Genomic DNA, 14,609 nt, shown 5'->3' with positions numbered 1-14,609 from the left:
AATGTCTTCAATTGTTTCTGCTATCATTGTGCACGATTGATCAGTGAGCATCTTTCATTTCAACATTATAAAATGATTGTTTTGTGTTACTCTACGTTCTCTTTTGATGCATTAAGATTCAGCTCATATCTGTATTTCATATCCATTGCAATCTCAGTTCAGTGCAGTTTCATTTGACTGTCAAAATCTCCTTGTTTTTGTCTGGCGTACAAGTCAGTGGAGAATAAATGGAGAGATGCTGTCCTGTATGTGACCTCCATCAGGGTTTCCATAGCAATGACCATTGAGAATATCACTGCAATATTGTACTGTTGCAAGTAAGTGTATTGTTAGATGTGCCCTTTTAGAGATCCCATCAATTACAGAAGCTTTTTCTCCTCAGCTGGTGGACAATTAAAGGACTAGTTCACCCAAAAATCAGCCTTTTCTCACCCTCATCTTGCACCGAAACATTTGACTTTCCAGCTTGTGTGGAACATAGAAGATGTTTAGAAGAATGTTCATGTTGTGTTTTCTTATGCAGTGAAAGTGGATGGTGACGTCAGACTCTGAAAAGGACAAAAATATACAATAAAAATTAAATAGTGTCCACATGACTTCCACATGTTTTTGTTATAGGAGTAGTAATAAAATGAATAATAAATAGTTATAATTATTTGATCATATTCAGAAATTAGTGTGGGTGTTTTTAATGTTTCAGTTTTCCTATAATGATAACTATATTTAACTAGATTGTCACCTGCTGCTTTAAAAACTTGGGTGTTCCAGGTTTTTATCATTCTTCAGTTAAAATAAAATCACTCTACAAGCTATTCCAGCTATATCTTTCCTCTCTTATTGCTATACTTGTGGTGTGGACTTCACCATTCTCTTAGAATTTGAACGATTATTAAAACTTTATGGTTATAATTATCATCCTTAATGCGGTTGCATTAGCAAAAATTAGGTATGTTGTCTTTTGACCATCAAGATAAAGTTTGGTCATCATTGCAGTTTTTTTTATTTTTATTTTATTTTTTTTAACCAAGAAGGCAGCACAAGTTTCCATTTAAGTGTGTGATACAGCTTCACATCTCTTTGAGCTGGTTATTTTAGTATCATTGGGATGCTATTTTAGTTCAGGTTTTTTTTATTAATATTTGAGTTCATTTTATTTTTGATTTTTTGATTTAATTTTAAAAATTTTTTTTTTTTTTTTATGTCTAAAATTTTATTCATTTTATTTCAGTTTTAGTAATTTTGGTATGTTGTTATATAAAAAAATATTGGCTTGACAACTACCTGAAATGAAATGAAATGAAATAAAATATCAAATAAAATGGAATAAATCAATCAATAAATATTTAAAATCTTATTTCAGTTAAAGTTTGTTTCAAGTAACAATTTTTTAAATGTTTTTTTTTTTTTTAGTTAAGTTCAACAAAAAAAGAAATGTTGGCTTGGCAGCTACCTGAAATAAAATATAAATTAGTATAAAATGTGACCCTGGAGCACAAAAGCAGTCTTAAGTCGCTGGGGTATATTTGTAGCAATAGCCAAAAATACATTGTATGGGTTGAAATGATTGATTTTTCTTTTATGCCAAAAATCATTATGATGTCAAGTAAACATCATGTTCCATGAAGATATTTTGTAAATTTTCTGCATATCAAAACTTATTTTTTGATTAGTAATATGCATTGCTATGAACTTCATTTGAACAACTTTAAAGGTGATTTTCTCAATATTTAGATTTTTTTGCACCCTCAGATTCCAGATTTTCAAATAGTTGTATCTCAGCCAAATATTGTCCGATCCTATCCTGAACAATTGACACTTAAGACACCAAGGTTTTGTGGTCCAGGGTCACAAATGATAAAATAAACCCAAATAATTATTATTTCAATTATAATTTCAGTTTGTTTATTTCAAGTAATGATTATTTTTTAATGGTTTTAGTTTTAGTTAACTATAATAACCCTGATTTGAGCCAGTCAGACCAAAAAATATTTAGATCACGCTATTTATTTTAATAACTAGGCTAATATCGCCTTTTATGTTCTATCAGCGTCTTCTGAAACGAGTCTACCATTTCTATTTGAAGAGGTGCTGTTGGACCTGCAGGAGTCTGGAGAGGAAATACGGTCTGTGTTTGGGCTGCATCTCGGGTTTCAGGCCTGTCATCAAAGGGATGCCACATGGATAATTCACCCTGGACGGGTGTCACGGCCACCCCATTCAACCTCTGCCTCCTTTGACCCTGCTTCTCGGCGTCACCTGCTCCGTTTGCCGCAGCTGCCGAGGAGATCAGCTGTGTGTTTTTGGAGGAGGTCACAGGAGCCTCTCTGCTGTTTTCCTTCCCAACTGATTCACTGCTGCCTTACAAGTGTGTCGTACAGTGCCTTGATGAGATTTCAATATGCTGTTAAACTCAGAAGTCCAAGTTGTTCCACCTTTTGCTGATCCGAGCGTTTATCCCGGGGAAGTGCGTCAGGACGAGGACTGCTGTGTTCTTAATCTTTCATTCGGCCTGAATTATTGAAGTCGCTTGTTTGAGCTTGACTTTCACTGACACTGTAGATGTCTAATTACAGGGAAAACATGAGAGTTAACACAATTATGCAAATATTGATTATGCTTCCACCATATGGTGATTTAGATGAGTTGAAGTACATTCTAGAGCATTGAGGCAAGACCCTGGGAATTAGTTTAGCAGGGAACATGCTGTTTTTCATTATTTCTAATGACAAAGTCTTATACTGGTGTCTGAACACAATTAGTTGAGGTTGTTCTTGATGTGTGGAACAGCCTTTGGGATTTTGGACGTTTGTTTCCCTGGCTGTATGTGATCATCGTGCTTGGCATTGTGTGAAAAGTTAGTAAAACTTCAAAGTCTGTTGACAAGGCTATTTATTGGTTGAGAAAATGGAGACTTGGGGTGGGACAAAAACTGATTCTCTAATGCATCCTGATTCTCTCTTCAGATGAAAAATTTATGTAAACAATCAGTTATAATAGTCATTTATAGAAAAAAAACCCTCTCATTGTGTTTGTTTGGAAAATTTTCAGATACGTAATGCATTTTTTGTTTGTGTTTCTTTGTTTCTCTTTTTACTTTATATTTACTTGCATGTTTTGAAGCTATATTTAGTTAGTAGTTCTTAACTTGACATGGTTTTGATTTATTTTTAATTTGTAAATATTTTAAAAAAGTGTTTAGAAGTGGCACAAATGAATAATTATTTTTTTAAAGTACTTATTTTATAATTAATTTAATAAATGCTCAAATTAATTTTGTATTCTCAATTGGTAAACTCATTAATTGTTTTGATTTATTATTCATTTGTAATTATTTTTTAAAAGTAATTATAATTAAGTAATTTAATATGCACAAATAAATTTGATATTCAAAGTCGGTAAACTCATTAATACAAAAGGAAGAAAAAAAATAGATGGATGAATTGTTTTGGAATCAGATGGTGATTAATTTTGGAAATGCATCATGAGTTGCCTAAAGATTCCCACTCCTAATGCAGACTGACATACAGTGAGTGTAAAAAGCATGCACGGATGTATACTTTGCAAATGGCATGTCATACATATTACCATTGAGTCTTGGAGGCTTTGTTATCTGGGATGCTCTTATCCTAATTTTGCATGCTTTATAGAACATAAGTTCAGGCTTCTGTCCTGAAATGTCTGCAAATATTGTTCTGTCCAACAAAGAGCTGAGCTGTTCTTCCCAAAAACAGAATAAAGTGCTTTATGTGGATGAATTCTCACTTATCCGATGTGACCTTTGGTGTTGATGTTAAAAGTAAAGGTGTGCTAGCTAAATAATTTTTTATTATTTGTTTTAATGAGCTCTATGTTGAACTTTTTTCTTTTTCAGATGAGGAAGTTCCTGCCGAGATGGTTGCAGAAGAATCTGGTCAAGGTGCTCAAAATAGTCCGTACCAACTTCGAAGAAAATCTCTGTTACCGAAGAGAACAGCTTGTCCAACAAAGACCAACATGGAGGTGCGGAAATGCTGCTAAACACCAGATGAACACGTTAGGAAGTTTTAGATTTATATGTCTGCAATATTAATTCAGACTGAAAGAAAAACAGCAGCTTTTAATGCAAAATAAATATTAATTTTTTCCCAAATTCCGTTTTTTTTCCTCCATTTTAATTACATAACCCCGCTTTGATTTATTGACGCAGAATTATCTGTTATTTTGTCAATTCAAAATTTGTATTCTGCAATTCTATCCATGCTTTCCACATTGCAAAGATCATGTAGCCCTACATGCATGAAATAAAAAGAGTTAAAGCAGCATGATTGTTCTGTATGTGAGGTTAAATATCTCTTCTTGTTCAAAGGGTGCTTCCACGTCAACAACAGAAAACTTTGGGCATCGGGCAAAACGTGCCAGAGTGTCAGGAAAATCCCAAGATCTGCCTGGTAATGCACAGCAGACTTGATTCTGCTCACAGCTGAAATGTTGTGATATCCGCTTCAGATGATTTTTCATTAACGCCGTTCTCTTGCGCCCCAGTCACCCCAGCGGAGCAGTACCTGCAGGTGAAGCTTCCGGACGAGGTGGTTCTGAAAATCTTCTCCTATCTGTTGGAGCAGGACCTGTGTCGAGCGGCCTGTGTGTGTAAACGCTTTAGTGAACTGGCCAATGACCCCATCCTCTGGTAGGTTAGGTTACTGGAATAAAATGCAAGTTGTGTTTTTTTTTTTTTTTTTTTTTTTTAAGCCAAAAATATTCCAAATGTTTAATGCAAGAAATAAAACACAGAAGTTACAGTAAAAATATGATCAAGGCATGATTTCCATGTTTGAAGATACGCACAAGGAAGAATATTGAATCAGTTTCCATTTATCAGACACTTTTATCCAAAGCAACTCAATTTCAGTATTTCTGTAGATTTTATATATTTTCATTGATATGCACTAGTACAACATAAACAGCATCTACTTCTATAATTTAATAAATAAAATAAAAAAATTCTTAGACTTTTTTGAACATTTATATAGATAAATTACAGTTTTTAACAAATTCATTGAATTGACTTCATGGAAATCATTTGATTCATGGAATCAAATTTAGCAGCTCAAAAACCTTTCAGAGGCTTTATAAATAAATACAGGATTATGAAGAATAGTTAGGTACTTCAACAATTTAATATATGAAAAAAGCAATATATCTTCACTCAATGACAAATAAAGGATTGAATCACAGTTCATTGAATCGGACCGTTTGAACTGAATCATGGAAATTAATTAAATTTAGCTAAATTTGTCTAATAGATATCACAAAGTTGTTCAATTTTACATTGGCACTGTTATTCAATACATCTTCTACCATGGTGCGTGAATATGGTGATCATTCAGTAGCAGGGTAATGCTATCTAATGCTGTCAGATTGGTGTTATTGTAAGGGCCACTGATCTTTATTCTTCTCATCCGGTCTGCAGGAAGAGACTCTACATGGAGGTTTTTGAGTACACGCGTCCCATGATGCACCCCGAGTCTGGGAAGTTCTACCAGATCAACCCAGAAGAGCATGAACAGCCCAATCCCTGGAAGGAGAGCTTTCAGCAACTGGTACTGTTCCTCTCATTCATTTCTAACAGGTTTTGGGCTGAAAACAGTCATAATTTAGTATTTAATGACCATTTAACACACACTATGACCTTTTGGAATTAAATGTACTGTTTTTGTTTTTCTCATTTGACTTTGTGTTATTGTCAATTTAATAGTAAAACAATGCATATCTAAGAATGAGAGATTTAGTCTCTTCCCCCTGAATCTGAAAGAGGACAGATGGTGTGGTAATGTGATAATTAGGGAGCTCTCGATGTGTCAGTAATCATCAGTTTCATCAGTGAGCTTTATGAGAGCATATTTCTGAAGAAGCACAGACTGATGGATCCCTGACCTTTGTGTTTGCAGTATAAAGGCGCTCACGTGAAGCCCGGCTTCGCAGAACATTTCTACAGCAACCCGGCCAGATATAAGGGACGAGAAAACATGCTGGTAAGCCCTAGATCATCTATTGATTAATCATCATTAATTATAAACAGAAATGGCTTGTATCTTGTATAGAATGGTGGCAACAGCAATGACATTTCATAAATTATTACATTTATGTATAATAATAATAATAATGACATCTAGAATTAAAAAAATGAAATTACAAAATATACTTTTTTTTGGTTGGTTGCCCATTAAAAACTTTTCCTAGACTGTATGATAATTTAATGTCTAGATATAATTGGACTTCAAGCAAGTTGAAGGGACTTCAATGCAAGTCTATAGGATTTTTTTTGTCACCCATCAGGCAAAAATCATGCACTTGTTCTTTTTTTTAAAGTAACAGCCCACCTCCCATTCCTTTCTGTAGCACAAAGTTAAATATGTAATGCTAGGAGGTTGTTCGAATAACAGCTTCAAATTTAGCTTGATCCTTATTTAGAGATGCCGTTTTGTGATCTGCAATTTAATTGTTAATGTGATCTGTTTTGTAATCCTGCTTTTCACTTTTTCCCCAGTATTATGACACCATTGAAGACGCTCTGGGAGGAGTTCAGGAAGCGCACTTTGACGGTTTGATATTTGTCCATTCTGGGATCTACACAGATGAATGGATCTACATCGAGTCGCCCATCACAATGATTGGCGCTGGTATGAGTATTTAGCCATGTCAATATTTACATGCAGTGCCATTCAAAGTTATGGGGTTGGTATGATTTTTTTTTTTTTTATATATATTTGAAAAAAGTCTCTTCTGCTCACCCAGGCTGCATTTATTTGATCAAAGATACAGTAAAAAGTTTGAAATATTATTATTTCAAATATTATTAATATATTGTGAAATGTAATTTATTCCTGTGATCAAACCAGTCTTCAGTGTCACATGATCCTTCAGAATTCATTTTAATATCCTGATTTACTGCTCAAGAAATATTACTTATCATTATCAGTGTTGAGAACCGTTGTGCTGCTTCATATTTTTGTGGAAACATTCTTTTCAGGATTCTTTTTAATGAATAGAAATTTCAAAGGAACAGCATTTATTTGAAAATCTTTTGTAACATTATAAATGTTTTTATTGTCATATTTGATTAATTTAATAAAGATTAAACAGACCCAAAACTGTTGAATGTTTTCTATTGAATGTAGAGATTTTATAACTTAAATATTAATCATACATCTGCTTTTGCAGCTCCGGGGAAAGTAGCGGATAAAGTCATCATCGAGAACACTAGAGATTCAACGTTTGTGTTCATGGAGGGGTCAGAGGACGCGTATGTAGGATATATGACAATAAAGGTGAGTTTCTTCATATGCCAAGAAGGTTAAAGTGCCCCTATTATGCCTTTTCAAATATTACCTTTCATGCAGTGTGTCATGTAGCAGTATGTGAACATAAACTTTCTGCAAAGTTGTGAAGCTGAAAGTGCATGATATATAAAGTTATTGTCTATCAAAAAAAGAGTCGGCTCTCAATCGCCTAAACGAGTCGTCAGGAATTTGAATCTTATTCTGTTACGGCCGTACATCACAAAGTAACACATTTGCATAATGTCTGCCCATGGGCTGTCATTCACGCTGTACGCGGTAGACCAATCACAAAGGACTGCGCCATTTGACCAATCACAGCAGCGAGGGCTCACGGGAGGGAAGGGTTTAGAGAGACTGATTCTTCGAACTGCTTCGCACGAGTCATTTAGGAATCATTTAGAAATGAGGTAAAATTAAAGCAATTTTTTGAGAAAACTAGTGTTTTTTGACCTTGGATGCATGTTAACCTGTTTTAGGAGACTCATAAAACAATATTAGCACCCTTAAAAATGGCATAATGGGGGCACTTTAAAGGAAAAGGTCACCTAAAATTAAATTCCTGTATGCTTTCTTTCATGCAACTGTTTTTAGGTAGATGTGCATATGATGTAAATCACGAGTTTCTATTGCAGTTCAATCCTGATGACAAATCAGCTCAACATCACAATGCTCATCACTGTCTGGAGATCACCGTCAACTGCAGCCCCATCATTGACCACTGCATCATCCGCAGTACCTGCACAGGTGACCACAGCTGCTGCTTTCTTTTTCCTCCAAATGTGTTGGTTTTCCTTCATTCATATCTTGCATGTTGTACTGCTCAATACTGAGTTCAGAAGTCAATCATAATCATTACTGTTGCTCATACTTGTGGTTAGGGATTTTACTGTATAATTTTACTGTATTTGTTGGGGAATTTACTGCATAATGCAGAAAGTTACAAAATGTTGAACATTTTTGGATGAATAAATCAAAAGTAGGGCTATGCACTTTATCAACTAGTGTATGTAATCGTACAGTAGCATGTAATAATAGAATTAAACCGCTGTTGTGCAGCATTTTGTTTTGTGCCAAAAAAAAAAAAAGAAATGTTCAATTTTAATTTTCAAAATATTAAGTTAAATTGTTAATGTTTTATGCCTTCATTTGATTACCACAGATAAGTGTCTGTTAATAAATCCAGCAACAACAACAAAAAATCCTAGGGTTCTATTATTTGCAACAAATAACTTTTAAATTATTAAAGTTTTAATGAATACAACTAATTAGATGAATTAATTAAAACAGCTTTTTAATCAATTATTGTATAAGTTTTATGATTTCTGTTAATTACACATGCTTTGTAATAATAACCAAAATTTAATTAACCATTAAAATGGAAACCAGAAAAATTTAAATGGAATAAACCGAATCCATAAAATTACAATGCAAAAAAACAGAATTTGGGTTAAATTGAAAGTAATTTCACAGGGCCTTACTTTAACCCTAAGGGCCGATTCACACAGAACATGCTTTTACGTTTTTCCTGAGTAAACATGCGTAATATGTCCTTTGTGCATATGACCAGAAATAGTATCAATTTTGAGATTTTGAATAGCGGTTTAATGTGTGAAGCCCTTCGGTTGAGCTGTGTGGTGTCTGATGCTGACGGTGGTGTGTTGTCTTCCTGCAGTGGGCTCTGCAGTGTGTGTGAGCGGCCAGGGAGCATCACCCACCATCAAACACTGTAACATCAGTGACTGTGAGAACGTGGGGCTCTATATCACAGACCATGCGCAGGTAATATGAAGCTCTGTCTGGAATACACCCTCAGATTAGTTTCTGTGGTAGATGAAGCGCAGTGTTTAGCGGTCTCTCTCTCCGTTTGCTCTGCAGGGCATTTATGAAGACAACGAGATCTCCAATAATGCTCTAGCAGGGATCTGGGTGAAAAACCACGGCAACCCCATCATCAGACGGAACCACATCCATCACGGCAGAGACGTCGGGGTGTTCACGTTTGACCACGGCATGGTACAAACCTCTCCGTCTCTACACACCACAATGACTCCGTCAGATATGTGTTTGTGTCCAAGTTAAGAGTGTTAACGGATGCTTTTTTCCCCCCTTAAATGTCCACTGATTGACTTTAATAAGAAAGAGAGAAATGGGGGATTTTTACAATTAGGCTAATTATAAATACAAAAAATATATATTATGCATTTATTATCTAATTTTTATATTTTATGTTGTGCAGTTTTAGCTTTATTTTCAATTAACAAAAGCAGTTTTTCTATTATTTTAGTATTATTTATATACCATAATATTTATTAATGTTTTAAATTAGCTTTTATTTTTTCAGTTTTCATTTTAAAGTTTAACTTTTAGTAATTTATGTTGTGCTTTTGTCATTTTTATTAGTTGTTTTATTTTTCTATTTAACTTTAATGTTTATTTCTATTTTAGTTTTTGTCTTTTTAAAAACTTAAAAAAATAATAGAAATGTTGCCTTGGCAACGAACTGAAATATTATTATTAGTACTAAAAGTACTTCATGACAGCTAAATAGAAATATAAAAAAATCACTAAATGTTCAACTAAAATGAAAACTGAAAATATAAAAGGCAGTTCAAAATATTAATAAATACTATTATAGTGTATAAATTATACTAAAATAACTAAATAGTTTTTGTTAAATATAAATATTAGATGAAAAACTTAATACAAATACAAGATATTAAAAAAAATCTTTATATATTCAGCTTTGTTCAATTAACAAAAAAATCAATAGTTTTCTACTTGATTTTATTTAACAATTTTTTTTATTTTTTTTTGTTAAACTAAATGAAAATGAGAAATCTTGCCGTGGTAGTATAAATATAGTATAATATTTGATAATATATATATATTAATAAAATGTGTTTTTGATAATATTTTGAATTTTTTTATTCTCGTATTTTTTGTTTTCATTTTGATTTGAATTAGTTTTAGTAATTGTGTGTTTATTTTTATTAGTTTTGTAATGTCTATATAGTTTTTATAATTTTTTATTTAAAGGAACACTCCACTTTTTTTTGGAAATCCGATCCTAATCCTAATCAGATTCAATGATCTATGCTAAACTAAGCTAAAAGTGCTACCACCAGACACGGAGATTGGCTGAATGGATTCAAAAATGGTAAAACTCAACTGTTTATCTCTTCAGCTAGCTGAAAAAATAAATAAATATTTATTTATTTTTATTATTATTTTTTTTTTTCAAGTAACAGTTTTTTTGTTTATGGTTTTAGTGAACTAATTCTGAACTTTGGAAAACAAGACTTAGAAGTGTGTTTTTGTTGACTCTCTGGCTCCCTCTGCAGGGTTACTTTGAAAGCTGCAGCATCCACAGGAACCGGATAGCAGGTTTCGAGGTGAAGGCGTATGCTAACCCTACGGTAGTGCGCTGCGAGATCCATCACGGACAGACAGGTGGCATCTACGTGCATGAGAAGGGCCGAGGCCAGTTCATCGAGAACAAGATCTATGCAAACAACTTTGCGGGCGTCTGGATTACCTCAAACAGTGACCCCACGATTAGGTGAGAGACTCGTCAATAAACACACGTCTAATCATATCATACTGCAATATCTGTACAGTTATACTGTTTATGCTTTGTTATAACCCCTCTTTTGATCAATCACAGGGGTAACGCCATATTCAATGGCAACCAGGGTGGTGTTTACATATTCGGCGACGGCCGAGGTCTCATTGAAGGGAACGACATCTATGGCAATGCTTTAGCTGGAATCCAGATCCGGACCAACAGCTGCCCGATCGTCCGGCACAACAAGATCCACGACGGACAGCATGGAGGCATTTATGTGGTGAGTGTGAACAGTACTAAAATACAAGTCAGAAATTAAAGGCATAGTTCAGCCAGAAAGGAATATTGTCATCATTTTCTTACATTCAAGTTGTTCCAAACCTGTATGAGTTTCTTTTATCTGTTGAACACAAAAGAAGATATTTTGAAGAATGTTGGTGACCAAACAGTTGCCGGTAGCCATTGACTTCCATAGTTATTATTATTTTTTTCTCTCCATAGAATGGAAGTCAGTGGGTACTATCAACTGTTTGGTTACTAACAATTGTCAGTGACGTATATTATATATTTTTATATTTGTTTATTTTATATTATAATGTATATTTCTACCTTTTGTATGAGCAATTTTTATAATTACCTTTATTAAATGTATCTGTGTTGTGTTATGTCATGTTTATTGAACCATGCACTTTTTCACTTCACATTGGTTATCTTAGTAGGATTAAAAACAAAATGTTTTTTTAAATTGGGAACAAATAATATACTGAAAGCAAGCAAAGAACGTTCCCGATTATTGAAACACTCAGTGACTTCAAAATCACCAACTTCTGTGCGCAGGTGATAGTGCACTACAACATAGGTATATTTGTATTTTTATTGTATTTTTAATGCAATAAAATAATGTACATGTTTTGTTTTTAGATGTATATTATTTATTAGTTTGTCAATATTATTTATGCATTTATTATTATACATTTTTATCTTTTTTATATTATCATTTAGTTATTTTTATATTTGATTATTTTGTTTATTTGCTTTATTATTATATGCTTTTTGCAAAAACTCGCGTTATGATCAGTAAAGCTGATTACACTGCATAATGTTTCTACATCATGCATGCAATTTGTTGTTTATGATGAATTTAACCCCAACAGTCATCATTGATTTAGTGTAATTGTGCGAGGGCATGTTTGCCCCAGTATCTTGAAATTGTGGGGCATTTTTGCCCCAAGCTCATGTTAATTCCCAACCCTGTTCTGGTCAGCCAGGTTGCTCGCTAAAGCATCAACTATAGACTGATTGTCCCATCTCTCTGTGGTCTGTTGCAGCATGAGAAGGGTCAGGGAGTGATCGAGGAGAACGAGGTGTACAGTAACACGTTGGCCGGTGTGTGGGTGACCACGGGCAGCACACCTGTACTGCGCAGAAACAGGATACACAGTGGAAAACAGGTGCGTGCGCTTCACTTCCCTCGCTCTGTGTGACCTGATTCCACATGCACGCTCGATATGGACTTATGGTCTCATGCAGAGATTGTGAGGTGTCCCTTTTATGAAGGTAAAACAGTTGCAAAACTCTAGAGCTTGTTAATTTGAATGTGATAACTTAATATTAATAGTTAAAGATTATTAGTTACAAATATGTAATGACATTCACATAAAATGACAGACACACGTGTACGACATATTTACTTTTGCACTTTACTTCGGTTTTGCTGAGCAACCTCAAGTCTGCACTTACAGCCTCTCAGATCTGGCAGTACAACTTCAAATCCTAGTGCTTAGACTTTTGCTACTCCTTTCGTGATATTCCTGTAGCAAAACTCACTTGTGCACTTGTAAATGCAGATGCGAGAGAACAGAACCAGGGGTGGGGCTGGGGTGGGAATGAAGCCTCTTTATTGGTCGATGCCTGATCAATAACATTGGATGGTTTCTTTGCGTGATGACGTCACGCAGTGGCCACTGTGCTGTTTTGGTAGAAGAGCCAGCTTTTGGGAAAACGACTCGGCACGGCAGAAGACTGCAGAAGCTGTCAGCTCTCCTAATGGACCATGCTGGCTGCTAGGACGCCGTGGTGGATCAGGATACTCCATTCGCATCCTCCCGGCTCCCGCAGCAGACTACATACTCTCCTGTATTGTAGGCCTAATGGTCTGTTTTATACAGTGATGTCCTTTCTAAATATGCAATTCCTTTCCAAATGGTCTGTTTAAAGGGGTGGTTGACTTGTGTTTATGGGGTACAGTGTAACGTGTTCATGCATAGTTTTTAAAAAACTGCCTTATTTTCATGTATGCTGTCGCCATTGTTATTTGAACGACCGGTTGACTTCCTATTTCTATGATAACACTCCCTCCTAAACACGCTGTGGGCACAGATTGATGAGCTGGCCCAGTGTATTGGGATTCGTTAAACACGTATTGCACATTGTCCGGAAACGTCATGCCCCTTACGAGCAATAGTTGCATGTGCTCCGGTGGAAAAGCTGTGCAATATAGCCTCGCCCCCTTTATTGCGTGTTCCCGGGGGGTGGGGTTTATGTAAATTTCAGGGTTTGTGATGTCACCAACCCAGGAAGTAGCTCGTTGTAGTCCCTACCAGTCATAATTGTAGGCATTAAACAGACTTTTGTTTAAAAGACGACATCTCCGTTTGCATTGAACTTTCAGCGTCGTAACTTTGCAAATATTGTTTATGCTCAAACAGCAACATTACACACTAACTAAAGTAAAAAAATTGAAATCAACCACCCCTTTAAGGGTTCGTATTGCAAAAAAAGCTGCTATTTTTAATTATTGAATATAATATAAAAGAAATCAACGTATTTTTATTGATATTAATAATATTGCACTGTGAAATACTAACTCTTTTGAAGAATTAAGCCAGATACAGTTGTAGAGCTTTTAGGAAAAAAATTTAAAAAAATGTTTTGGCATGGCGTTAAACACAAACAAACACTGTGAAATACTAAGATTAAATGTGGTAGCACTGCTCAATGTTTTCACTGAAAGCTGTTTGCCTGGAAGCAAAGGTACCAGTTATGTGATGTCGTCATTTAATGACGCATGCACAAAACATGAAATAAACCTTACTAATGTATCTGTGGCCTAATAACATTTTTGTAACCTGTGCCGATGTGATAGTTGTGTTATCCTCAGTTTCTTTTGTAAATAAATTACAATGGTAGACTTGAAGTAAAAGAGCATGAAAAAAAAACAAATGTTGTCTGTTCTTTGACCATGTGATACATTGTGGACCTGGATAAACATCAGTTTGACACACATCAAGCTATTATATAAAGGTCTTCCAAACAGAAATGTGCCGGCCTAACTAAGAAAAAAAAAATGTATGGGCAAAAAGTATAAATGCAACGGTTTTGGCATACACATACTGCTGAAGAAAATAAGCAACCCACTGTCTTTATTTATTTTTTCAAATGTGCATATTGGAGGAAGCTGTTTAACACATTTTGTGTGTTGGCCTGTTCTGTACTTGATATGTTACATTCATATCATGCACCATATTGGTAAGTTACTCACTTACCTTCATCAGTTTTTGTCCCGTTTCATTTTCACTTGTGCCTTAATAGCTTTAAATGGGCCTTAATGGTCATTATATAAAGTGGTTAAACAAATTCCCATGCTTTATTTATACTGCAATATGCAGTAGGCTATACATATGAAAGATGTTACATTATTTTTCTACCAAATAATACTTGAATGA

The 14,609-nt window shown here is 34.6% G+C and overlaps 1 protein-coding gene across 2 annotated transcripts in view; it reads left to right on the top strand.

Moving 5' to 3' along the window:
• fbxo11a (F-box protein 11a) overlaps positions 1-14,609 on the top strand; it is a 29,657-nt gene that overhangs the window by 9,768 nt on the left and 5,280 nt on the right. For both annotated transcript variants that reach the window (XM_079440291.1, XM_079440292.1), the window contains exons 2-14: positions 3,872-3,999; positions 4,346-4,427; positions 4,522-4,666; positions 5,450-5,579; positions 5,928-6,011; positions 6,527-6,659; positions 7,201-7,307; positions 7,952-8,063; positions 8,992-9,098; positions 9,195-9,332; positions 10,661-10,878; positions 10,984-11,164; positions 12,213-12,335. In XM_079440291.1, the coding sequence (XP_079296417.1) occupies positions 3,872-3,999; positions 4,346-4,427; positions 4,522-4,666; positions 5,450-5,579; positions 5,928-6,011; positions 6,527-6,659; positions 7,201-7,307; positions 7,952-8,063; positions 8,992-9,098; positions 9,195-9,332; positions 10,661-10,878; positions 10,984-11,164; positions 12,213-12,335 (1,688 nt within the window). The remainder of the gene's footprint in view (positions 1-3,871; positions 4,000-4,345; positions 4,428-4,521; positions 4,667-5,449; positions 5,580-5,927; positions 6,012-6,526; positions 6,660-7,200; positions 7,308-7,951; positions 8,064-8,991; positions 9,099-9,194; positions 9,333-10,660; positions 10,879-10,983; positions 11,165-12,212; positions 12,336-14,609) is intronic.

Source organism: Barbus barbus (genome assembly GCF_936440315.1).
Source record: "Barbus barbus genome assembly, chromosome: 18".
Classification (NCBI taxonomy): domain Eukaryota; kingdom Metazoa; phylum Chordata; class Actinopteri; order Cypriniformes; family Cyprinidae; genus Barbus; species Barbus barbus.
Note: the sequence above shows the minus strand (reverse complement) of the source record. Positions and strands in the feature narration are given on the sequence as shown.